The sequence below is a fragment of the Dermacentor silvarum genome, chromosome 9 (assembly GCF_013339745.2).
Source record: "Dermacentor silvarum isolate Dsil-2018 chromosome 9, BIME_Dsil_1.4, whole genome shotgun sequence".
Taxonomy (NCBI): domain Eukaryota; kingdom Metazoa; phylum Arthropoda; class Arachnida; order Ixodida; family Ixodidae; genus Dermacentor; species Dermacentor silvarum.
The window spans coordinates 51,286,951-51,312,605 of NC_051162.1; the positions used below are offsets into that span (position 1 = coordinate 51,286,951).

General features: G+C 45.1%; 1 protein-coding gene across 2 annotated transcripts in view; it reads left to right on the forward strand.

Annotated features, from left to right (window-relative positions):
* Positions 1-209: 209 nt before the first annotated feature.
* LOC119465237 (uncharacterized) overlaps positions 210-25,655 on the forward strand; it is a 53,639-nt gene continuing 28,193 nt past the window's right edge. Inside the window, exons 1-5 of one of the 2 annotated variants that reach the window (XM_037726031.2) lie at positions 210-523; positions 1,258-1,344; positions 1,420-1,538; positions 13,943-14,093; positions 23,308-23,558. In XM_037726031.2, coding sequence (XP_037581959.1) covers positions 349-523; positions 1,258-1,344; positions 1,420-1,538; positions 13,943-14,093; positions 23,308-23,558 — 783 coding nt within the window. In that variant the 5' untranslated portion in view covers positions 210-348. The remainder of the gene's footprint in view (positions 524-1,257; positions 1,345-1,419; positions 1,539-13,942; positions 14,094-23,307; positions 23,559-25,655) is intronic. The other variant, XM_037726032.2, reaches the window with a different exon arrangement.

Genomic DNA, 25,655 nt, shown 5'->3' on the forward strand with positions numbered 1-25,655 from the left:
TTACACAAGAGTGTGAACAACTTTCGTCGTCCGTTACTGCTTTAATGTGGCAGTTGCGACATCTCCGTGACGAGGTTTGCCGCTCTCTTTAATATGCTGATTCTTACCCTACGTAGGTGGCGCCGCCATAGACGGCGACCTTTTCGCGCTCATCCGGCAGGCATAGATTATATAGGAGGCTTTGCCTGAGCTCTTCCCATTGGTTCGGAGTAGTTCGGAGTTCCCGCGCGCTTTCGGCTTTTTTTTTAGCGCGTGCATAGCGCGTGTCTTTGCCGAGTACACGCGGTTCGCGCCCGTTGTCAGTGCGAGTTTCGACATCCTATCACCGCGACGGCGTGGCCAGGCAGAATGTTTACAAACGTCGACGTCCGCGGCGTTGCACGAGGACACTGCTCTCGCGACAGATGCGAATGCGACGGCTTTACGCGCTCCCACACAGAGGGACACGTCAGTGGAAGCGGGGTTGTCGAGTGCGGCTGGTGTTGCTACTGCGGACATGCGCCAGTCTGTCACACTCGTGCCGGTAAGGGTCTTCTTCGATATGCCACTTTGTTCTTACTATTGCCCGGATTTTTGCGTCTGTCTGCTTGTCTCAACCCGCTGCCAGTCACAGAGGGGCGCTTGTCGGAGAAGCGGGTTTACACTAACCACGTCACGGCCGCTCGTAATGCACCGAGGCGTACGTGACGACTGCTGACCGTTGATTATTTCACTTACGGCGGCATTTGCGGACCTCTTATTTGCGTCGTAACTACAGCAAAAAGCTTTGTAACTGCAGCTTGGGGAGGCGCAGGCTCATCAGTGGGTGATCGATTAATAGGCATGGCATGCTATTGAACAAGGGGCCCGTCGCGGTGGCTGAGTGGCTTGTTCTGCTGCTCAGCGCGGGGTACCTAGTTCGATACCCAGCCGTGGCAGCTGCATTTTGATGGGTGTGAAATGTGAAACACCACGTGATAAAAAAAAAAGTCTCTAGAGACAGCCCCAGTGTCGTTTTGCGACGTTATAACACCTCGAAATGGAGAGCTTAAGATACACTCTGCGCGTGCACAGTACCGTGGCCCCTTTGCCCCTAGTTCTTGCGTACACAAGCCGCCTGCGTCCCCGAATCTCCAATATCCAATGAAACACTTCTCACGTTGTAGTGAGCCTTAATGCATTAGATATTTGTAGCTTTAAAAAAAGTCGCCTTGTTTGTGATTTCCTGCCAGAGTTTAATCTGTTCACAATTTGGTTTTTGTTTTGTCAACAAACCAGACCCAAACATCTTTGGACGGGGAGAAATTTTTCCTGTCAGCTGGCAAGCTGCCCGGCCACCATTGCTTGACCAGTCGGTGTGTCATGGTAAGTAATGCCCTAATACCTAACTGCATTGCAGCAAGTAGGGTGACTCTTATCTTGTCATGTTTGTCACTTCAGACTCTGACAGTGTCATATTGGAGCCGGAGGAGCCAGTGCTTGACGATGTCATTTTGGATGAACCAGAGGATGAGAAGGACGTATTAATTGATGAAAACCAACACCTGGAGCAAAGCAAGGTAACCAGTGTGTATAATTTAATGGTAAAGCAAGATGTCATTTTGTTTTGTATCTAAATTAGAAACTTCCTTGATTCACTCTGGCAGGCTGAGTGATTTCACAATGTAAATTTAAAAATAGAAAATCTGATAAATATGGGTAGAAAGAATACATACAAATTAAGTTAGGTCAAGGAGCTATATGTGTATATCGGGAAAGTATTTAAACAATAACTCGATTACAACAGCAGTACATTAAAGAAATGCAGGAAGTCAAGTAATTTGGGAAAAGAAAAGCAACGTAAACAATCTTCATACAATACCAATACACGAGGCTTCAAAGTCTGAAGTATTGATAAGATAGCAATTTATTTTTGAAAATGGACTAATAAGAAAGAATACTTGACGTGTGACAGGAGGTAATTGCATAATGATAATGTAGTAGAATAAGCATCATGCTTTCCATAAATTGAGTTTATTGGTATTGACTGTCAATACCAATACGTTGGAGGATGATGTACTGTATCGCGATTGACGTAACACAGTGTCCTGTCTTAGTGTACTTCCTTTGCCTTGTGTTACGTAGTGCATCATGCCTTCTATAGTTTGAATATATTATAGGCAACAAAAATTCCTTAGCCCTAACATGGTTGGAACATAAGCGGGGAAGCATAACATACACAAAGGAGCAAGCAAAGATGATGCACACCTGCCATTTGTGGAACTAAGTATTGTGACAAAAAACATAGTGAACTGCTTCGCAAGCTAAGAAAGTAATCACTTGAAATATGGTGTAAGGCATACAGTGTACAATATCAGAGTACCTGTTGCTCTTGAGCCGAGACGTCATGGCTTCATATGGAGCAACTCAGTAGTTGACATTTGATCACTTTTAATGCTTCATAAGATTGGTGGCAATTCAGGTCACATGGGGCGGGCGAGGGGCATGTCTGCTCTGCCCAGAACCAGCGTCCCTACGTGTACGCTGCGAAGACTTCATATCTTGGTCAAAAGTACAAGACAAACATCTTTCTGCGATGGTCCTTCGTTTTAGATAAACATTGTCAACAAAAGCATGTCTGCACGAGCAACAAACACTTGATTGACATGTTGTCTAGTAGCGGTTCCTCTAATAGCCCTTTTGATCATCAAGCCTCTTGGCATAGCTCACTCGCCGCCTCAGCCAACAGGTTTTTTGGTCCTGCCACAACCCATTATTGAGTGCTTACTTTTGCCTGCATGATATATGTTTGTATATGTAAGTTGTGCTGTACTAAATGCAATTGGGTTTCTAAACGCCATGGGTGCTAATAGGAAACATGTAATACTTATGCCACACGGGCACAACCCGACATGCGGTCGTTAATGCTTTAAGTTCCCTAATGACATTTCTTTTCAGTGGAGCTGCCACTTGTCCAATTTTAAGGAAATTTGACACGAGGATGTCAATGAATCTTCTGAAGTGAGCATTTTTAGGGTAATAATTTTTTAAAATGTTTGCAAATTTAAGCTGCTTTCGGGAATAGCAAACTAAATTTAAGCGTATTATCAGAGTCCTTCCATGCTTTTCTGGTCACGAAACTGCCGCCTCAGTTTCATATAGAGCCAGCGCCCACCGCTAGAGGCGCAACCGTGCATGGGAGGGCATGCGAACGCCGCTACCGCTGTGGTTGTGTGTGGGGCAGCCTCGGTATTCTAGCTTTCTCAACTTCCACAACCGTCGGTTTATTTTCACGTAACTATTTTTAACATTCCACATGCTTAAATAACTGCCTGATTGCGTCTTCTGCCATGATATGAGCGCCCGGAACGAAAAAAAAAGCCGCTCATAACATGGAGCTTGCGGCGGTCTCGGACCAAAAAAAAAAAAAAATCTGGGATTTTGAGCCAGAACCGCGATACGATTATGAGGCACGCCGTAGTGGGGGACTGAGGATTAATTTTGACCACCTTGGATCCTTTAAAATGCACCTAAATGTAAATAAACGGGTGTTTTGCATTTCGCCCCCACGGGGGCGAAATGCGTCCGCTGTGCACTGGCCGGGCGGTCTCGGTCCATATTTCTGCGTCATCGCCGTTCGCCTCAACGCTTCGGTAGGCTCCGCTGTTTAATATTTGCCTGAAATTAGGCACCACGCATTTGCACAAAGCACCAGTGGTCCCACTTATCACCAGATGCAAACATGTGGGCTGTTGCAACCCCGCTCACCCGTAAGTAAGCGCCAACTCTCCGTTGCGCATAGCGCCAGATTGTTCACCGAGCACAGCTGTTCACTTTCTGTTAAACTGTGGACAGTATCTTATCCGGAGATCAAAAGTATGAAATTGTTATTGCAAAAGGCTGCTTCTGTAGAATACTTAATGACAATGAAAAGGAAATTGAGGTGCTCCGTGCGCTTCAGATTTCTCTTCAAAACGATGCCATTTCTGAATGAGATTTAAGTAGGATAAATGCAAGACAAAATTCACTACTAAATGTCTTCGGTGCGGCTTTTAGCAACGGATTAAGGCGAACGTGAAGTGTTAGGACCTGCACAGTTTAGACTAGCTGTATTGTAATTAGGCAATTGCCTTAGCAAGCAGTCTTTTAGAAGCGTCAGTAAGCCCAGCACTTATTCAAGCTGCTCGTGGTTTCGACGCAGAAACGATGAGACTAGGTATTTTGGTTCTTAATGCACAACTATTTACAGGATGTTAAAATGTTGTAATCACCGGTCTTGATATTCTTATCATGGTCGAAAAATTAAAAGAAACTGCTTTATAATTCGATTAAGAAAAGAAATAAAACGTGTTGGTGCAAAAACAACATACAAGCATGATCATTTATTTATCATGTAAAATAAGTGGAGCGAAATACAACAGCACAAAGAGGTGTCCGGTCATGAATGTTCAACCATTCACAATGCAAGAAGTTGTTAAAAGCACTGATATAATAAGCATAAAGATATAATAATCTGATATAATAAGCATAAATAAAGAAACATCAAACGTGAGAGATATGTATTAAGGGGCAGGAAACAAACACCAGCAAACGAATGGCAATAAATGCACAATGCATAAGATTGTTTCTATAAACAAGAAAGTGTAAAGCATAGGCATTTTATAACACATGGCAAAACAACTCTCAAACGAACACAAGTAGCCACATCACAAATACAGCAATTTAAAAAGAATGGCTGGTTAGAGATACCACCATTCCACTTCTTCAGCTGTTACTTAAACACGCACAGACAACTTGCTCAACAAATCATAATGCAAATATAGCTAACAACAGTGTGCTAATAACCTCCTTACTTATAGCTGCTTATATACTATATATATATATCGATTCTAGGAATGCAAGAGGAGAGATGTTGGTAGAATTCGCAGAAAGGAATAGGCTCCGAATAATGAACACATTCTTCAGGAAGCGCAGCAACAGGAAGTGGACCTGGAAAAGCCCTAATGGAGAAACAAGGAATGAAATAGACTTTCATACTCTCCTGCCGATCCAAGCATAGTGCAGAATGTAGAAGTGTTAGGTTAGGTAAAGTGCAGTGACCATAGGTTAGTGAGGTCTAGGATTTCTCTCAATTTGAAGAGAGAAAGAGTGAAATTAGTCAAGAGGAAACAGGCCAACCTAGACACTGTAAGGGTGAAAGCAGACCAATTCAGGCTGGTGCTCGCAAACAAATATGCAGCTTTAGAACAGGAAGATGAAGATAACATAGAGGTAATGAATGAAACCGTAACTAGGCTGATCTCAGAAGCAGCAATTGAAGTGGGAGGTAAGGCACTGAGGCAACCAGTAGGGAAGCTCTCCCAAGAAACAAAGGACCTAATAAAGAAACGACAAAACATGAAAGTGTCCAACTCAAGAGATCAGACAGAATTCGCTGAACTGTCAAAACTGATCAACAAGAAGAAATAAGGGATATTCAAAATTATAACGTGGGAAAGATTGAGGAAGCCGTAAAATATGGACGCAGCAAGAAATCAGTAAGAAGAAAGCTTGGCATAAGACAAGGCAAGATGTATGCACTGAAAGATAAGCATGGTAATATCATCAGCAATTTAGATGACATAGTAAAAGCAGCGAAAGAATTTATACTGACCTGTACAGTTCCCAAAACAGTCAAGGTACTTTCGTTCGAAATAGTGATCAACCGGGGATAGACGATATTCTAGTTGACAAGCGAAAGAAATGGAGCTGGGCAGGCCATGTAATGCGTAGGATGGATAACCGGTGGACCATTAGGGTTACAGAATGGATACCAAGAGAAGGGAAGCGCAGTCGAGGACGGCAGAAAACCAGATGGGGTGATGAAGTTAGAAAATTCGCAGGCGCAAGTTGGAATATGCTAGCGCAAGACAGGGGTAATTGGAGATCGCAGGGAGAGGCCTTCGTCCTGCACTGGACATAAATATAGGCTGATGATGATGATATACTTAAAAGTACATGCAATTGAAGAATTGTAGCCCATCAATAGCCTAAAGGACAATGGAAAATAAAACAATGCATATTATTCTGTTGTTAACACTTGCATTTAAAGGAATTCTAGTGTTATACATTTCATAGATTGTCGCGGTGAAGGCGCTATTGTTGTGATGTGAACTACGCTACACTAGCATAACACAAATTGAGGTTGCAACAAAGCATGAAACAAATGTGTTTTATCATCAATGCCCTCGTCAGACCTTGCAACACCCTTGTTCTCCTTCATCAGCATTGCAATTTTTTGTAAGTGGTCGCCTTTACACGATAATCGTGATTCCTACTGCGCCCCTTTCACTGGTACCCCTTCAACTGGTTGGTTTCCTACCACCCCCTGCTGGACATGAAGCTCGTCCCTTTGCTTGCATCTGCTTGTTTTTTTCTCTTGTGAAAAAATGCAAGCGGGTCTTAAGAAAAAACTGAACTACTTCTGCAGTTGTGCTTACGAAGTGCGATTTGCAGCCAACAGCAGCTGTAGCAGTACGACTGTCCATCAAAACATTCTCCACAATATTCCATGTACACATCAGAACAGGCAATTTTGTCAACTGTGTACACTTCCAAATGGTCTTCCACAATTTGGAGGAGAGCGACTAGCTGGCTGGAGGGCACTTGTAGACCACCTCTGGATTTGGCAAGAATCAGGCCAGTTGCCGCTCGTTCCAAACTTCTCATTGTTCCAACACAGCTCGAGCAGCTCAATGAAGATAACTTCTTTGCGACATAGCCAGCAAGATAATCCATTATGTATTCTTTTGGAGACTGCTGATGGCGCAGAACTGAAGCCTCCTCCGCGGTTTCTGCAGGTTCCAAGAGGACTTCATCCAGAAGAATAGCCAAAGAGTCAGCCTGAAATGCAAATACCATATTGTTGGTGTGCTCAACAGCCCGCACACAATGCTGGAATTTACTGGATGCCTTGTATTGTTATACAGCTTTACGATGACAACCACAACTAAGCTTTATCAAAAATCGGCATGGCTTTTCTAAATCAACAGCTGCAAAATCGTCCATTCTTGATGCTGCGTGCATTGCACAGTGCCCTGCCATATATGCGATACCCATACAGTTTAATGTGGCCAGAAATGAAGGGACTTGACACATCATTCTATGCAAAACAAGAACTATGACATGTACATTTAGTTAAGGAACTATAAAGGTCTGCTCGATTTCATTCTGTTCAGTAAGCATTGCTCCAAATATATTGTTGCTCACATGACAGGCAGTAGGCTTTTCTTTGTTGAACACATCTTGCAGCTTGAGGAGCAGTTGCGGACCATCGCCAGCTACTGAGGATCGCTTGGGCGGCTGCACGAGATTCTTCACAGAAAGCATCCTATATATAAATAGGAATTGCTGGACCGTTGGCTGTCCTCCATCTCCAGCAACATGTCTGACAATGCCAAAAAATCTCTGAAAGAAAAAAAATGCTTTGTTATTTACCTAGTTGCATGCAGGAAGATGCACTCGTTTACCTCTAATGGGTCCTGTCCAAACTTTCCCACCAATACATAGCGAAAACCTGCTTGAAGAAGGTTCTCAACAAGGGATATAGTACTGAGCAGGGTTACTCTTAGAGCCTCGCATGTCGGCTTGCTCAAAAAGCAAATCTGCCTCTGCTTCGGCAGACTTTCTATGTAACTGCAGCAGCTGTCGAGCCATGTGACGCTCTCTTTCAGTGTCTGTAAAGTAATAAAGTCTTTAGCAAGAAATCAGAGGCATGTGTAAGGCCAAAAGCATAATTCTTACAGCAACATGTTCAGCTTCGTTGTACTGCACATGCTCAGGCCTCCGAGAGTTCAAGCAGTCAAATAATTTGTTCATCCTCCTGGTGAATTCACATGTTGCTGCAGACCCATGGAGCTTTTTGCATGCTTCCTGCTCACTGTAGAATTCCATGGCTGTAGCTGTGGATTCACTGAACAACTAGAAATAAGCATTTTTTTGTCACATTTCTTTGTGGGTAACGTGCAAAAGCAATTTTTTATGTCCTAATAGTACCTGAACATAAAGTACCTTACCTGAACAGCAAGTTTGACGCTCATTTTCTGGAAAGCATTTGGGTATATATGTGCCTTTGTGAGCTTTGGCACAGCACGCAGTCCAGATTGCTGCTCTTCGTATTCCAGGAGTTCCGCATAATGATGATGATATACTTCCTGGCCTTGTGGCAGCTGTAGGAAAAAGGAAAAATTACTTCTGATAAAACCTGACGAGCGTGTATCTAACAGGAACGAAAATTCTTTCACTTACCAAAAACTTCCCAACTTTCTGCAGGTTGTTCCTAATACACTTAAATATGTGCGGTGGATCAATGACAGTATAAATCATCCTAGAGGGGTCACATGGGTGCTGAAATGACACTCGTTTGTCTCTGATGTCGCCACGAATGCCTGCATAGAAATGTGAGACTAATAAAATTAAATCTTCCTGGCTGGCCTGCAGCACAAGTCGTATGTTGTTAAATACTTACCTAGGGACCTCAAGGCTGACCGATTGGTTGTCGAATTATCACATGTCACTGCATCAATAACCGCTCCAGAATTTGACAAGTGTACAATACACTGCAGTAGAAGCTTTGCAAGTACTGAGCCAGGGGTGGCGCTCGATGCGCAGAAAGTTCCAACAGTTTGTGACCATCCATGCAAAAAGGGTCGAAACAGGAAGACCAACACGTGATCACCATTTTTTTCATGGTCTCCTGGCCTGGTGTGTTCCCCAAAGTCAACTTTTCCAAGGATTTTCATGTCAGACTCTCTGACGTGCAGGCTTTTCCTGACACTCATTTCATCGAACATGAGCACACCTGAGAAAAAAAATTGTAATTTGAATCATTTCAGAAAGGCACAGGCACAACATGCACTTTAAGAGATGCGCTTTCCAACCTCGTCGTTCTCTTTCAGGGGAAGTCAGCAGCTTTTCCTTCAGTATAGTAAATACGTGCGCATCAAAGCCAAAATCAGCTTTCAAGTTCTTCATGTAGCCGTACAGTGTGCGTGGGTTCGGCAGGGGCAGAAAGTTATTTTCTTGAAGATATGTGTACACAGACGTCGACTTAATCTTCAAGAGAAGGCAGTCATACAGCCAGTCTTTCTTATACCTGCCGAGGAATGGGTGCAAATTTCATTCATGACATGCTCAAGCATGCTACCAAGCATAAAAACACACTGCTGTGAACCAAGGCTATCTGTATGCCAAGAGGTGATGTGAACATGCATAATGCATTGTGCATATCATGCAAACCATGTCAACGTGCAGGCAAACATTCTCTAAAATAGAGTAGACCACTATAAATAACACAGCTGTGATGCATTGTCAATATGGAACACCGAATAATCAAGCAAATATGTGTGCATGCATTCCCAAGTTCTAACCAAAATGTATAATAGTCCCCAGTGCATAATAACAATCATTCAGTATCTGTTAATAAACATGCTCTAAAGAATAACATTGAGGTGCTGAGAAAGATGGAAACAGCAAGATCACAGTGCTATGATGGTGTGAATAAGCCGCTCCCAGCAGTCAAGAATTCTGCATCATTTACCATAGACAAAAATTGTTGCTACATGGTTCAATACTGTGGATTCAATGCAGAATGGGTGGAATCAAGCACAAAAATGAGTGTCATTTCTGAGTGATCTTGTGCATCGATTTGCATTTGAAAGCGACCAACATTCGTTCAAAACACATCAAATACGTAGCTTCCACTGTCATATGATAGACATGGACGTTCCTCTATGTTCCTAAAATTAGCACACGAAGACCCCACCGCCTTCACGTATACTATATATGTGATGCAGTGCTTCGAACTTACCGCACAGCTCGAGCAGACTTGGCGCTCGCCTTCATCACACACTGATCAATAATCAATTTCTCGCGATCTGAAAGGCTTTGAAGGTTCTGCTGTTGCCGTTTGTACTTGGCAGACTGCACTCGCAATTTGGCAAGTTTTCCTTGGCATTGTTGAAGCTGCTGTTTCGCGGCTCGAAGCTGGCACCTCAACGTCTGCACTTCAGCACAGCTGGTACAGCCAACCACGCGGTCTGTTTGAGAAGCCTTGTCTGTGTGGTGGTCTTCGACCGGGTCACTAAGCGCCAAGTCTGTAAAAAAAAAAAGAAAGAAAGAAAAACGAAGTTATGTAGCTTGACATTTTGCAGGCTCTACCGATGCCCGTCGAACTGACGGCAAGAAGTCAGCAATTTGTGGGTGCAATCACAAAGCAAAAATGTAAGCCACACCCGATGGCGCGGACGTAAACAGGACTAACATACCGTCATTCGCTGATGCAGCATCAGTCCAGTCTGAACACGGCGTCGGCGATGATCGGCGCACTTCAACCGTACCCGACGACTCACGTGGTCGTTTGCGTGAGGGTCGAACTGTCGATGTGCGGGACCGAGGTTTGGGCTTCGTGAGGTACGCTGGAAGGCCTTCAAAAATCCTTGGAACGGTGTTAGTCTTCAGCGTCGGCTGCTCTCGCTCCAGGGACACGGCGTCGCCGTTGATGTTGAAATTGTACGCAGTGACGATGTCGGAGGCGTCGAAATGTTTCGCGCACACACGCGTATACTTCGATTCGAAGTTAAAACCGCCACCTTCCTGCCGCGGTATGGCCCGCTTCCATTTCTCGCGCTGTTCCTTGTCAATAGGCAAACGGAACAACGACACCTTTTCGGTCGTGCCCTTGTAGCCGGAACGGCAACCCGGCACGCAACACGTGTTCGGCATCGTTGTCCCACCCCGCCACTTCAACTAAACAGTCCAGCACTCGAAAAATAGCGCAGCACATGCACAGAACGCACCCGATCACTCAGCTTGCCTCGCACAGCGCAAGCGTTTCGGTACGCGAACGATGCCCTCCGGTGCGCAGTGGCGCCGCGTCGCGGCAGCTTTGGGCAGCGTATGAACCTCTCCCATAGCGTGACGGCGGAGTTTCGTGACCAGAAAAACATGGAAGGACTCTGGTATTATGCTGCAGTTAGATTGTTTGTTGCTCTCTTTTACAACGTTTCAACCGACCATAGCAACTTGGCCATTTATGTCAAATCAAAGCCCAGACGCAAAATGGTGCCTGCCGTGTCGTAGCTGTTGCTGCACCCACCAGACGAAGTTTGCCGAGTACAGCTCCTGACAGGAGCGTTGTTGTTGAAGAGTTGTGTACAAATTTTTTATGTGGTAGACGCTTTCTCAAGTACAATTATACTGCACTGTGCAAACTATGGCATCAAGAGTACCCATTTCTCAGTCGAACGAGTTCTCGTGAATGCAATAGATGACAAATGACATTAAGGGAAAAAACAATAGGTTTCTCTATTTGACATCTCGAAAGTGTCATTAAGACCCAAAGCATTTGCACATTAATGTCATTTTCTGTGCCCGTGTGGCACATGTGTGAGCCAATCAAGCTTCCTTACTGAGGTGCGTGCTGTCCGTCTGCTCGAATGAAATGACCACGCATTGTGTCTCCCATAACGTCAGTGGTTGAGTAGGTGCATTCTCAACTCAGCTTTATTCTGCTGGTTGCTGTTTCGTGTCAAACAAACTGCAGCCAACCTTATGCTGCTGTGAATGGTAGTAGATGTGGATGCCACGAGCGGGGTGACCGGACTTGTGAGGAGCTGGCCCACTACTTGCTCTGTGGCAGGCAGAATCTCTCAGTGTGCATGCATTGGTTTTGTCTCACGTCCAATCCAGTGGTGCACGCTGTCTGCATCTGTTGGAAACCGGTGAGCTGCGGTAGTTGGTACCAGTCAGATGCTGGATCATACTGTCTCCTCAGACGCGAGCCTGATGACTGCTCCAACAGGGAAGTGTGCCCAAGAAACGTCGGAACACATATTGAAATCAGCCACTCGTGCTAACTTTATAGAGACATAGGGGTGTGTGAATAAGTATTTTGAGATCGAATGAAATATAGATGGAATATTGCCTGAGTCAAATGTAAAATAGTTTTTGAATAATAAACAAAACAGTGTTCACATCCTCGTATTCTTAAAATTAACAAGTTCCCGTCATTACATAGTATGTTATGACGCATTGTTTATTGAAAGCAAAAATGGAGCATTAGAAGGGCAAACAAGTAGTTTCTTCGCATGCACAGTACTATTCAGAGATTGCTGTATAGCCTGTAAAGTATGGCTACCTATCATCATTATCAGCCTATATTTATGTCCACTTCATGACGAAGGCCTCTCCCTGTGATCTCCAATTATCCTTGTCTTGCGCTAGCTGATTCCGACTTTCACCTGCAAGTTTCCTAACTTCATCACCCCACCCAGTTTTCTGCCGTCCTCGACTGCGCTTCCCTTCTCTTGGTATCCATTCTGTAACTCTAATGGTCCACTGGTCAGTCGTCCTACGCATTACATGGCGTGCCCAGCTCCATTTTTTCCTCTTAATGTCAACTAGAATATTGGCTATCCCCGCTTGCTCTTTGATCCATACCGCTCTCTTCCCGTCTCTTGATGTTAGGCCTAACATTTTTCGTTCCATCGCTCTTTGTGTGGTTCTTGTTCTCGAGATTCTTGTTAACCTCCAAGTTTCAGCCCCATATGTTAGGACTGGTAGATTGCAATGATATGGCTAGCTATAGTCTGGTACAACTTAAGAAGGCAGGAAAAGCCCTGCCCAGATGACTGAAGCGAGGCAGCCTGCTGACGTGACCCGACCCAGTTCGAAGTGCAGCCTGCCATGTTCTTCGTCCGCGGGGTCACCGGCCGTCCGGCTCATGACACAGTCTAGAGTGCGCGCCCATTGGTGGAGGCTCTTGTGCATCTTTGAAGGGGCAAATGCCACTGTCTTCTAAAGTTGTACCCGACTGTAAGCGATTTAGCCACTGCGCAGGTTCTCATGTTTTGTGTCTAAACTATGCCCACGGGGGTGAAAATTAACCCTAGTTTCTCCAATTTTATGTGTAATTATGTGCAGCTGACAGTCTTGAAATATCTGAAGATAGTCGTATTTACCAATAATTACTATTCAATTTGAAGACCGAATCGGATAGGACACTATTCAATTCGTTATTCGAAGTTTTTGAATATTTGCACACCTGCTAGACATTGAAGAGAAACGCTAAAACAACCTAAACTAATAAATTAAGTGAAAACTTTAGTTACGAGAATTTAATGGCCATGAATTGATTATTAGAAGAGAAAATGAAGCTAAGTTCAATTCCTTGTATTCGGGACCGTAACCCAAATGCCAGCACGTCTATGTGGCGTCACGGATTTGAAAAAAATTTTTTTTTCATATTTGGCCAATTGTGGCTCGGTCAAAAATTTTTGAAAGCTTCCAAGTTTAGTTTTTGACTGTTTTAAAATACAATGTATTTCATCTTTACCGATATTAAATTGACTGGGCCCGAGGAGATGCCATCTGTATTTATGACATCACAGCGAGCTGTTGTGGGAACTTCAAGGTGGCGGCAACACCTGTCTCGTGTTTTTGCATCTTTTTGGCTTGCAAAGACTTGTCTTGGCAAGAGTTGGCTTTTTGGAATTGGTCACAAGAACATACCATTGGGCTGCCTTACTGTATACTAAACTTTATTTAGAGAAAGCATAGCCATTTATAGTCTTGTCAAAAAACCCGCAAACAAGAAATCAAATTGACAGGCATGCACACACAATAAGTGCAGGTATCTGTCCAGAAAAAAGCGTTGTTTGCTTTGATAGGCAAAGTGATGCTGCACTGAAAACTTATATTTTGCTTTTTGCGATGGGCAGTAAGCCTCTACAATTTCTTTCTTTGGTTTTTGCATGTTTGCAGACCCTGGTATTGCTAAACATAGGAGTGCATGTTCTGCATGCAGTACTCCCCGATACCGTGTATGTAGTGATTTTTAGTGAATACTTCCCGGATGATTTTGTGTTTTAGTAAACATATAGTCATTGATCAAGCATGTGATGAAGGCGATCTGTTAGATCTAATTAAACACATCTCTTCTGGTTAGGTCACTCTTCTGCAGGATGTTTCCTTGTTGGACGTTTCGACATTGAACAGTGATCTCCAGCAGAGGGTTGATATCCTGCAGAAGCTTCAAAAGCTTGAACAGGAGAATGAGGAGCTAAAGAACCATATCGCTGGTAAAAAGAACCTTCCTGGTAAGTGTTTCAGTGATTGTACAGGCCCTTGAAATCTAAGTTCTCTCCTGGAGTGCATGTTCAGACTTTTGTCTTAGCTTCAATTTGATTCTTAAAATGAAAGCTTTTCCAAATACGAATAGTAAGTGTCGAATAGTCAAATGCAGACACATATTTATAGCAGAAATATTAATTTTTATATACCGTATTTACTCGAATCTAACGCACACCTTTTTTCCGATAAAACAGGACCAAAAATTGCGTGCGCATTAGAATCGAGTATGACCCTAGATCTGCGCTACCATATAACCATCGGCATTTCAAGATGGCCGCCTCATATGGGCTTCGAGCCTAGTTGCCGTAGCTTCCTCAGTGTGCTGCAGTACGTGTGCTTAGGCATTAGTCTACCGTCTGTCATCCCGTTTTCTGCGTTTGCTCTATTAGCATGAAGTGCGGAGTTCATCATGATGCCGCATTTAAAAGGAAAGTGATTATGTGCGCGGAGATGAACGGAAATCGGGCCGCATCACGGGTGTTCGGAGAATCTGAAACTTGTGTGCGGGACGGACGCAAACAGGAGGAGAGGATTTTTGCCAGCAAAGCAACGGGGAAGGGTTTCAGTGGATCGAAGCAGGACGTATTCTGCGACGATCCACTTAGGCGATAAGATCGCCTTGGCCCTATCGTGAAAGCCATCTGCGACGGGGAGAGTGCGACGCGCTGTGTTTTTGCCACTTATAGTTCGCGTTGAAGCGAGAGGCATGTCAGCATGAAGGTCAATTCGATCGCCGCGCTTTGTCACCCAGCGCTTTGACAGCGCGTTTCCGCGGTTAACGAGCGAGATGTGTTCATGCTTGGTGATTTAGTGCCGTGCTTGGTGATTTAGTTAGTATGCGAATGTTTGCAAGTTTATACGGCCGATAAAACTGCTATCCTTTGTATAGCTGGTCCACTAATTTGCTATCGCAATCGATGCTTCGCCTTTTTGGCGAAACTGCGACTTTTTTTTAATTCATTGTAACTTTAGTGCATCGGGAGTAAATCTGTTTTCCCAAATGAAAGTTGTATCTCTGTATGAAGGCATGAGGTACGCGGTACTGTAAAGGAATTTTTTTTTTTCGGTCACAGAAAACGGGTGCGCGTCTCAATCGAGGGCGCATTAGAATCCAGTAAATACGGTAATAGGGCACGCACCTGTACTGACTAGTACAAAAAGATAGCTAACTACCTCAGGTACAATGAATCGGTTATGTACTCAAGATGACTAATTGTCTTTAATAAACTGCGAATAGCCTCTCAACATCCTTTAAAGCATGAGGGGGGGGGGTATTCTGTAACTGTCCACCTAGTCACCAGGTCCATTTCGTCTGCTGCTGAAGTTCTGATTGGCTGGGGTACACATCAGAAGGACATAGATGCTCCCAGCCAATCACTAGTTCGTCAGCAGACAATGGACATGCCCACAAGTTGGACACTTGCAGAATACTCCTCCCCTGGTTGCAAGCAAGCTTTCCAAAAATGAATGGCTGCTGTATGACTAGCTTTCCAGTTGTGCAAGAAGAAAAAAAATATGGCGTTAAAGGACTTGCCTGCAGTGAATGCATGTAAGCGGGCCTGTTGCAAGGAAGACATCACTGGCTGTGGCGTAAAAGAAAACTGCTGCATGACCAGACTTCCAAAAGCACTAAAGAAGATTAGAAGCAAAAAACACAGTTGTCATGTAGGCTTCCACGTCAATAGAAAAATATAGCATGCCCTTTGTTAACCTCCAAGTTTCTGCCCCATATGTTAGCACTGGTAGAATACAATGATATGGCTAGCTATAGTCAGGTACAACTTAATTAAGAAGGCAGGAGAAGCCCGCCCAGATGACCGAAGCGAGGCAGCCGATTACCTCCGTGACTAAAGATTTCTGCTGACGCGACCCGACCCAGTTCGAAGCGCGGGCTGCCATGTTCTCCGTCATGTTCTGACCTTTGCGATCAAAAAGAACGAAACGTGCATAATTAGCCTTCACAGGCGTAAAATTTTAAAATTAGCTTCCATAATGAAAGTGGTGCGTCGTCACCACCATTTGTGCTTCATTGGCCGCAGGTACGAAGAACAGGGGCGGTATTCTCTTAGCGTTACTACTATCACTTTCTCAAGACTGCATCGGACTTGTCGACGTATGCGTCCATCAGCGTTCTTGGCACTGTGCGTAGATAGGAAGTTGGTGCAGTGCCAGAAACGCTGTGACTGATTACGCCGATGCATCCGTCGCTGAGTTGTATGAAATTTCGTGAAAGTGATAGTCAAACCTCATTACAACGAACACCACATTAACGACACTGTCCTACGCGAATGACGACACCATATTGTCCTACACGAATGCTCCCGTGACGTAATTCTCGGTTTACTTTCTGCAAGAATATGGCGCTGTTATTGATCTACGAGGAGCCGTAGTCCCCTTCTCAGCTGAGCGAGCAATCGATGGATACAACAACAAACGACGTGGCGACGCGGTTCGTATTTCCGCCGAAAGTGTTACGCTTCCTCCACAAGCCAGTGTCCTAGTCGAAGTGATGTGTGGTGGAATGCGCAAAGGTGAAGTGGTCGCAAAAAGTAACTTAGCGCATCTACTGACACAAGGTGTTTGTGCGGCTAAGGGTGTGCTACAGCTTAGTGATAGCCGATCTCAGTTGCCTATCACTAACTTTAGTAATGAGCATTGACACCTTTTCTGCTGTACTTCGATAGCATTTGCCAAAAAAATAGAAGTTGTTGCTGAATGTTTTGCCCCTGAACCAGTGGGGATGGCTGACAAGTCACTGGGCAACATCAACATTCATTCAGAGTTATCGAAAGATAAACGGGCAGCACTGCATGAGCTCTTGCTTGAATTCGGGGCATGTTTCGCAAGTTCATCTAAGGTACACCAGACATCAAATACAAGGCACAGCATCATAACATGCAACGACGCACGCTCGATTTGCCAGCAGCCCTACCACGTGTCGGCAAAAGAATGTGAAGCAATTTGTATGCAAGTACAAGAGATCCTTGAAGATGGCGTTATCAAACCTTCCAACAGCTTATGGTCGTCTCCGGTCGTTCTTGTCGAAAAGAAAGACGGAACGCTATGCTTCTGCGTCAACTACCAGATGCTCAACAACGTAACTAAATGGACGTGTACCCACTGCCACGTATCGACAACTCATTAGATAGACTGCAGCGTGCCCAGTATTTTTTGTCACTTGATTTCAAAAGCAGATGCTTGCAGATCGAGGTAGACGAATGAGGACCGCGAGAAAACTGCCTTTGTGACTCCCGACAGCCTCTACGAATTTCGAGTGCTCTCTTTCGGTTTGTGTTCAGTCCCAGCAACTTTCCAGCAAATGATGGATACTGTCCTCGCTGGACTGAAGTGGAAGAGTTATCTTGTGTATCTTGACGACGTAGTTGCCTTTCCTGAAACGCTTGAGCAACATCTTCGCCTGCGTAATGTGCTAGAAGTGATCCGATCGGCTGATCTCGCGCTTAAACCAGGAAAGTGCCACTTTGGTTATTAAGAGCTCAAGAGGAGTCCGACCCGATCCCGACAAGCTTGCCGCTGTAGCAGCATTTCCTTCTCCTGCCGACAAGGTTGTGCGGCGCTTCGTGGGCTTGTGTGTGTATTATCGCCTCTTCACTGAAAACTTCTCGAAGATACGGGAACCCCTGACTCGCCTTACAAGGAATGACTCGCGATTTGCCTGGCCAAATGAGCAACAGGCGGCCTTCGCTGAACTACGACAATGCATGCAGTCAGAACCTGCTCTAGCACATTTCGACGAAGAGGCTCACACCGAGGTGCATACTGACGCCAGTAACATCGGTCTTAGCGCAGTACTCATCCAATGTCAAGACTACATTGAAAAAGTAATAGCTTATGCTAGCCACTTGCTGTCCCGTGCGGAGGTGAACTACTCTACTACAGAAAAAGAGTGTCTCACGGTCGTGTGGGTGATCACGAAGTTTTGCCTTTCTCTATGGCCTCTCTTCAAAGTGTTGACATACCACCATGCTCTATGTTAGTTGGCGAACATACGCAATCCTTCAGGACGACTGGCATGGTGGAGCTTGTGGCTACAGGAATTTGACATCACTATCATTTAGAAGTCTGGCCGCAAGCACGAAGACGCCAAGACACTCGCGTGCACCTGCCGAATCTGTCAATCGAGAGTATAAGGACGGTGACGGACTTCCTGGGTGCCATTACTACATCGGGCTTTACCAGACAACAGCGTGATGATGCTGAAATTCGCCCTATCATCGACCACTTGCAGGGCCGCCCAGCAACTACACGACGCCATCTATGTTGCGTATTGACGTCCTTCTGTCTACGAGACAACTTGCTGGACAAGGAGATCACCTGTTCAAATGACTGAGATTGCCTCCTGGTGGTTACTGATGACTTGTGGGACGATATTCTTTTCGCTTGCCATGATGAGCCCACATCTGGTTACCTAGGCTCCTCACGAACGCTTGCCAGAGTACACAAGATGTGTTACTGGCCCAGGCTTTCGGAAAGCGTCAAGCAGTATGTCAAAAGCTGCCGTGAATGTCAGCGGCGAAAGTCACTGACCATGAAGCCTGCTGGGTTTTGCAACCCATTGAACCACCTCATAAGCCGTTTGACCAAGTCAGCGTTGACATTCTTCGGCCTTTTCCCTCTGTTAACCAATGGCAACAAGTGGGTGATTGCCACGACTCGCTATTTAACTCGCTATGCCAGATAGATGCGCTCCCGCGAGTCGCAGCTTCTGAGGCAGTGCAGTTCTTTGTGGGTCACATTGTATTGCGTCACTGTAATCGCACAGAGGAATGGCGTTCGCAGCACAGCTCGTGGACGAAATTTTTCAACTGAGCAACACCAGGCATTGAAAGACGACTGCTTACCATCTGCAGTCCACTGGACTTTTGGAGTGGTTAAACAAGACTGTAGCAGACATGATCTCTATGTACATCGACGTCCAGCACAAGGCAAGGGATCGTATCCTGCTTTATGTGACCTGTGCTTATAATACTTCCGTACAAGAAACAACGCGCTTCACACCATTTCATCTCCTTTACAGCCGCCAGTTCAGACGATGCTGGATGCTATGCTTCTGTGTCAAGACACCGAAAAATTTGCTCTGCGCATTGAGGAAGCTCACCAGTTGGTGCTGCTACATATCGATGATCAGCAACACGCAGATGCACGGCGTTTTAACATCGGTCACAAACAGGTGGGCTACAGTCCCGGAGGCCAAGGGTGGTTGTGTCGCTGTTCGCTGCCGTGGCCTTTCTGAAATGCTGCTTAGCTGGTATTCTGGTCCACACGAAGTGCTGTGCCACATTAGTGATGTGAACTACGAAGTTGTTCCGGACAGTGGGGCGCAAACACGGTGACAACCATCTAGCCCTGACATAGTTCACGTAGTACGCATGAAACCGTATGTTGCACGTTCGTGATCTTCATTTATTCATTTTTATATTTATGCTCCCATTTGCAGTTAATGTGGTTACCTCTATGTTTCTTGAGACTGCATGTTACGCTTCACCTCTGCTGTACTTTCGTCTTCTGCTCTAGTGGGGAGAGTGCCAGAGAACATGCACAAGAAGAGCGTGCTAACTGCCCCGCTCGATAGCTAGCTCTTGCCGCCGTTTTCCTCCAGGAGCCAGCAGCTCTTAATAAACATTGTTAGTCCGCTTTCAAAACACGTGGCAATATACCTATTTACTGGAGTAACTAAGCCAATTATAGTGGAACCCCGGTTATATGTCCCCCGGTTTTGCAATGACCCGGGTTTTACGAAGGATTAGTCTCCACAGAAGCAATGCATTAAAAGCCCTGGTTATCCTACGCAATTTCACGCCTGGGGGGGGGGGACCCGTGTTATACGACGACCTTCGCGAAGCACAGGACGGAACGGTGGACGAAAGAAAAGTGCCGCGGGCTTCTTTCCTCGCTCCATCTCTCTTTCAGAAGGGGGCTCCGCATGCGGAGCACTTGACCCCACTCGATTGGTTCGCTTCGGCGCAGCTTTCTTTCCTGCCTTGTCTCGTAGTTCGTTTCTCGCAGCTGCTCGCGACGCCCGCTGTGCTGAAATATAGCGCCTTTTCTTCTCCACAATCACTTTCTCCCTCTCTTCTCGGTGGCGTCGCCTCTCGTCATGTAGGTGAAGCGTTTCTATCCTTCCAGTTTCCCAGCAGCAGATTGCCGACAAGGTAGCGTGGAGAGGCCTAGGTTTTTCGCACATGTTTTTCGTCGTAATCGTAGCGATCAATGTTCAGGGGAGGTTGTGAGTTGTGTGGAGCAACGCGACGCACAATGTCTCGAAAGCGGACAGTTCTGTCGCTCGGCGATAAGCTGAATATTATCGAGGAGTCGGAAAAGCGGCATGGAGCCATGAAAGCCAGCATTGCTCAGGACCTTAAGATACCTGAATAAGCTGCCCATTTTTATCTGCACCTCAAAGCAAAATGTCTTTTGCAAAGGTCGTTAGTAACACAGCATGCATAGGAAAGTTCAAAAAACAATTTAGTGCTCATTTCGGCATTTAAGATATAAACCAATAGCTTTATTGCACACAATAGGCCTTTGTGAACATGCTGAGGTGAAAATCTTGATGAACTTTTGTGTAATTAATGAATTAATTTTGGGATGACCATTAGAGGCTGTCAATTATTGTAACTCAAAAACTATAATATATAGCACAAAACTGATTTCAGTTTTGACATCAGCATAACAAATAACACCTACATGCCAAATTTCATCAATTTATTCCCATTAGTACAAAATTGTTTTCATTGCCACGTCCCCCTTCTTATTGCATTTACTTTTTTGGTAATTTGGGTTTCCAAGGCCTGCAGAGTGTGTTAGTAGTTTCCATTGAAGTTTTTTGTAAATCCGTCATGCGACATAGTATTTCTATAGGCATAATTTTTGTTGTTCGGATCTTATGATGTTTTTTCGCGGTCACGAGAAAATCGTATACAGGGGAGTCCACTTATAACGATATCAAGAACGAAAAATCTGATCGTAATAACCGATCATCGCTGTATCTGAACTGCTGTAAAAAAAAGAAAAAGAAAGAAATCCCGCGAATATATATTTTTGTAGTCCCGAAACCAAATTTGCCACTTGCGATAAAAAATCGACGTTGTAGAAAGGCTGTGAAAAACAAAACATTTTTTATACCTCTCAATAGCGTCTCAATCGTTAGGCGTGCTGAAATAGAGATCTGCGCTTGCTTTCGCAGAAATTTCGGATTCACAACTGCCACGTGCATTGCATCCAGCTGCTACGCGAACACTGGCGGCTATAATTTAGCGTGCATGAAATCAATAAGCGACTCGATCAACGACATTGCACTTTGGTTGAACATTGGGGTTTGTGACAATGATGGGCCATTGTCAATCTCGTCGTCACTGCCGCTGCTGTCGTCGCCTCTGTCGCACAACGCCGCAGTCTGTCGGGACAATTATCGCCCCGGCGGAGATCTCTTCAAAGAACGAGGCAGCACTACCTGCACTTATAAACTTCTTCATCGAAGCACCACCTATTTAATCGTCAGTAGCGACGTGCTCCCAGAGTTCGGTACTGTCAGCGGCTTCCACACTTCGTTTTGGCCATGCGGGTTTGGTCCTGGCACACAAAACCGGGCGTTTCCGTTGATCGGCATGGCCACTGCTTCTAGCCTTAATGATCGTGGCGCTCCCAGTTTTCATAATCGATATCATCAAGTGTGTGAGCTCGTACTAATTCAGGTCTTGCAAAGTTTGCAGCTTCGTCTCGAGAGACACTGCCCACACAGCTTTGTCGGCGCACCTCCCGCTCCTTCCGCGGCGAATTTCCGTGCTTGAGGGAGATTTTAAAGGCAGCGTATGCCGCGAAGGCGCCACTCGTTTATCGCTTTCTTCCCCCTTCTTTTCTTTGTACGCTCGCTTGCGCGACCACTGGCGACATGGACGTAAAGCAGCTGGCGCCATCTTGTGTACGCTGTGTCAAGTTGCAGTGCTCTCCGTGGCTTTCGTTCACAAACGGCGCCCGGGCGGGATGCACTGCGCAGTAATGGCGGCAGATATGAACTCGTGTAGGCAAACTTTCGCCCATCTCGATTAAGGGCAACTTAGGGATGCAAATTTCTCGATTATTCTGCATGAAAAACGCCGCCCAGAATAAAAATTTAGATCGTTATATCCGATACGCAGTTAATAACATATCGTTATGTATGTTTTTTTTTCTCATAGCCCTATTCATAAGTTGATACTCTTAGGTCGACCCACGTTATAACGATATATTCTTATGTGTGGTATCTTTATAAGTGGACTGCACAGTAATCGGGGTTCCACTGTGCTTCAGTCCCATATTTTCCTACTTTTGGGCAGTTGCTTAAGAGACAATAAGACAGTGCTGATATGATGAGTATGAACGTAAGAGGACTAAATCAAATTCTTCCTTAAGTAAGTGTCTCAGTTCTTTATTTCATAAGTGAGAACGGGAATGTTCTGGTGATATTGGGGGAAGCTATTATTTCTGCCTCAACACTCTCCTTGCGTTGTAGTGTGGGCGACACTGTGCTTGCAGTTGGTTCTGCGGAAAAAATTGTCGCAGTTTCACCCGAAAGGCGAAGCATCAGTTGCGATTGCAACTTAGTAGAGAGCTATACGGAGTAAGGGTAGTAGTTTTATCAGCTGTATAAGCTTGGACATGCAGCAGCACCAGCAACGTGCAGAACTGTTGTTTTTGCCCGCGTTCGCACCGAACGTGCGCGGCGTTGGTGACTGTTGCCAGGGCCTCTGGGGTGGCTCGGAGGTTTTCGACAAGATCAGAACGGGAAACTCGTCGAGCAGCGTCAGAAGTCTTAACCACTTTCTCGCCTCACAACGTTTTTATATAAATACGCATTTGGTGCCGCAGCTAAACGTCGCCTCCCCTTTCGCGCGATGTAAAGGAGGAAAGAGACGCTTAATTCTGCAGCCCTTCAAGGAGCACGGTGCAGAATGTGCGTTTCTATTCCACCGTTGGTTCGCTCCCCGTGAAAGCGCAAGTCCCTCGCGCCCTTTCACTCGTACATACAGCGTCCGGCGTGCGGTGACGATTTCATCGCCGTTGACGTCATGCGGAACCTCACGGCGACGCCGACGGCAGAAATCCTCTTTGAGTGTCCATATAATTGCTTTCGCAATAAAACATTTCTGAGAACATTTTTAATTTCACGGTCACTTTCAGAATCGCTTCCCAAATTGGATGATCGGGGGAAGAGCGTCGGGCACCTGCTACCGGAACAAAAGAACAGCGGTGGGAAAAGAGCAGATGACTGGGAACTCCTGCCCGAACAAGAGAACAGCCCCAGGAGCGTTTCCAGGAAGGGTCGCAGGAACATTCCACGGAAGGGTAGCAGGAAGTGTCTCCGGAAGAGTCCCAGAATCAATGGCCAGAACAGCTCAGAGGTCAGCAGCATGTGCAATGACCCGTCCATGGTACGGCTCGTTTCTCTCTCGCGTTACTTTAACTCTTTCGTTACCGCGAGGAAATCGGGTTTCAGAGAACTTTTTGCCAATACAAAAAATGTTCCAGCACGCACTGCTGCATAGTAAATTGTACATAATGAAATGCTCTTTCTAAAACATGTTGCAAAGCAAAAGAATTATTCGGTAACACGCAGAACTTCTAGAAAGTGCGATTTGGTGGCCAGTTCATAAAAACATTTAATAAACGTATGTACAAAAGCATTAATATCAAAGGAAATTCAGAATAAACATTTCAAAGGTAAATTGCTTAGGAATAGTGTGAAAAAATAAATGCTCATTACACCGCTGTTCATCGGATACAAAAAAAGAAACTAAGACCAGGAACTGCTTCATCTCTCGTACCATGCGGGAAAACAGTGTTTGGCTTTTCGTGAAGCACAGGTGCACTCAGTGTTTTATGCGCAAGCTTTAGTTTTTTGTTTAACTTTGCGACCCTGCTAACACAATTGCAGTTTCACCTTTTCGGCATCTTCTGAAACGGTCCGATGAGAAGTCCAATGCACTTTACCAGTTCCTCTGGAGCCCCTCTTTCCAGAACCCATCTCTTGGCGTAGCGGAGCACTACAGAATACGCATCCAATCATATTTCTTTGTATTTTTTCCAGATAGTCTTTATCACTTCCGCAGTGAAAAGCAGAAAGAAATCCCGCGCCGTTGTAAAGTATGTTGTGCTGCTCCGTAGTGCTGGGCCAATACGTGTTCAGGACGGCCTTCTTGGAAGGAATTTTCTTTGCTTCCGGTGACAGCACACCCTGACCAGGCAAAGTACGCACCTTGCAGACAGTCAGTGCAGCTCTCGGGTCATGCACAAAGATCGGCAGATAAGCGCGCACGTTGGAGACTGCTCAAGGCCGTAAACGAAACTAGCCGGTGAACAGCTGCGGATGTCCTGGCCTGACTCAGAACATTGTCACCTGTCAGAGCTTGAAGCTGGTTTGCTGTCATCCTCGGACCTATATTCGAGTGATGATCCCTAAATTCAAGTGCAGGGGCAGCTTATTTCTGAGCGGGGCACTTTTCTCGTGGTGCAGTTGCGCGGGATGGAGCCGCCATGGAGTGACTTTGATAAATGCATTGTAACAACGGCAGCGGCCCTCGCCAGGATACTGCGAGTGAAGCGAAACCAAAACTCTTCGAAAATTGGCTGAAAATACCAGGCCACATGTTGGACATGTGGCGGACCTGGTACAGCAGACGTGGTAAAAGAAATGTGCTTTGGTGGAATTAAAACTACTTGGACTCCGAACCAAAGCTCACTATTGAACGGTTAACATCATTTTAGGTTACTTATCACCGTTCAGCACTCCAGATGGCAAAGCCAACAGCATAACTTGATTCTTGACTTCCTGGGAGTCTCCTTAATACGAGAATTGGACGTTAGTGCAGCCTAATCACGAGCGGTTCGCTTTTTTTCTCGTCTGTGATAACCATGGCCCTTTTCAGTTCAGTTCAGTTTATTGTCCTTAAAGACCCCCGGAGGGGGTATTTTCAGTACAACCACACCTTAGTTCGCAAAACATCCGTCAAAAATTATAACATCGCCAGAACGAGAAAATTTAAGCTAATTCTAAAAGTGGAGTGCCTGGACTAGCCACTGGGTGGGACTAAGTGCATAAGAAACTACTTCAATATGTCGAAATCGGCGATTTAAGCACTGATCACCAGTGATTGATCTGAATAGGCGTAACGAAAGAGTTAAGGGGTGACACTGCTATTGAAATAATGTTCACCATTTTTTTCATATGTTAATGAAGGTTTTTCGGCTTTGTAAGAATTTTGTACGATTTTCAGTATGTAATTTTGCTATAGGTCAATTAGTCCCTAAGATAATTAACATTTACTTCATTGTTTAAGGCCACAATGGAAAATGGCACAATTAAAATTAATTGTAAGGAGTGGTTAAATAGCATAAAGAGTAAGAATAAGTATAAAGCAAGCAGTTTTTTTTATCTGACCAATAGATATTTTACAGCCCATTGATTACAAGCCCACAAAATGTTGCGAAAATGTAGCAAAATAAATTAATTTCGAAATGAAAAACAAAAA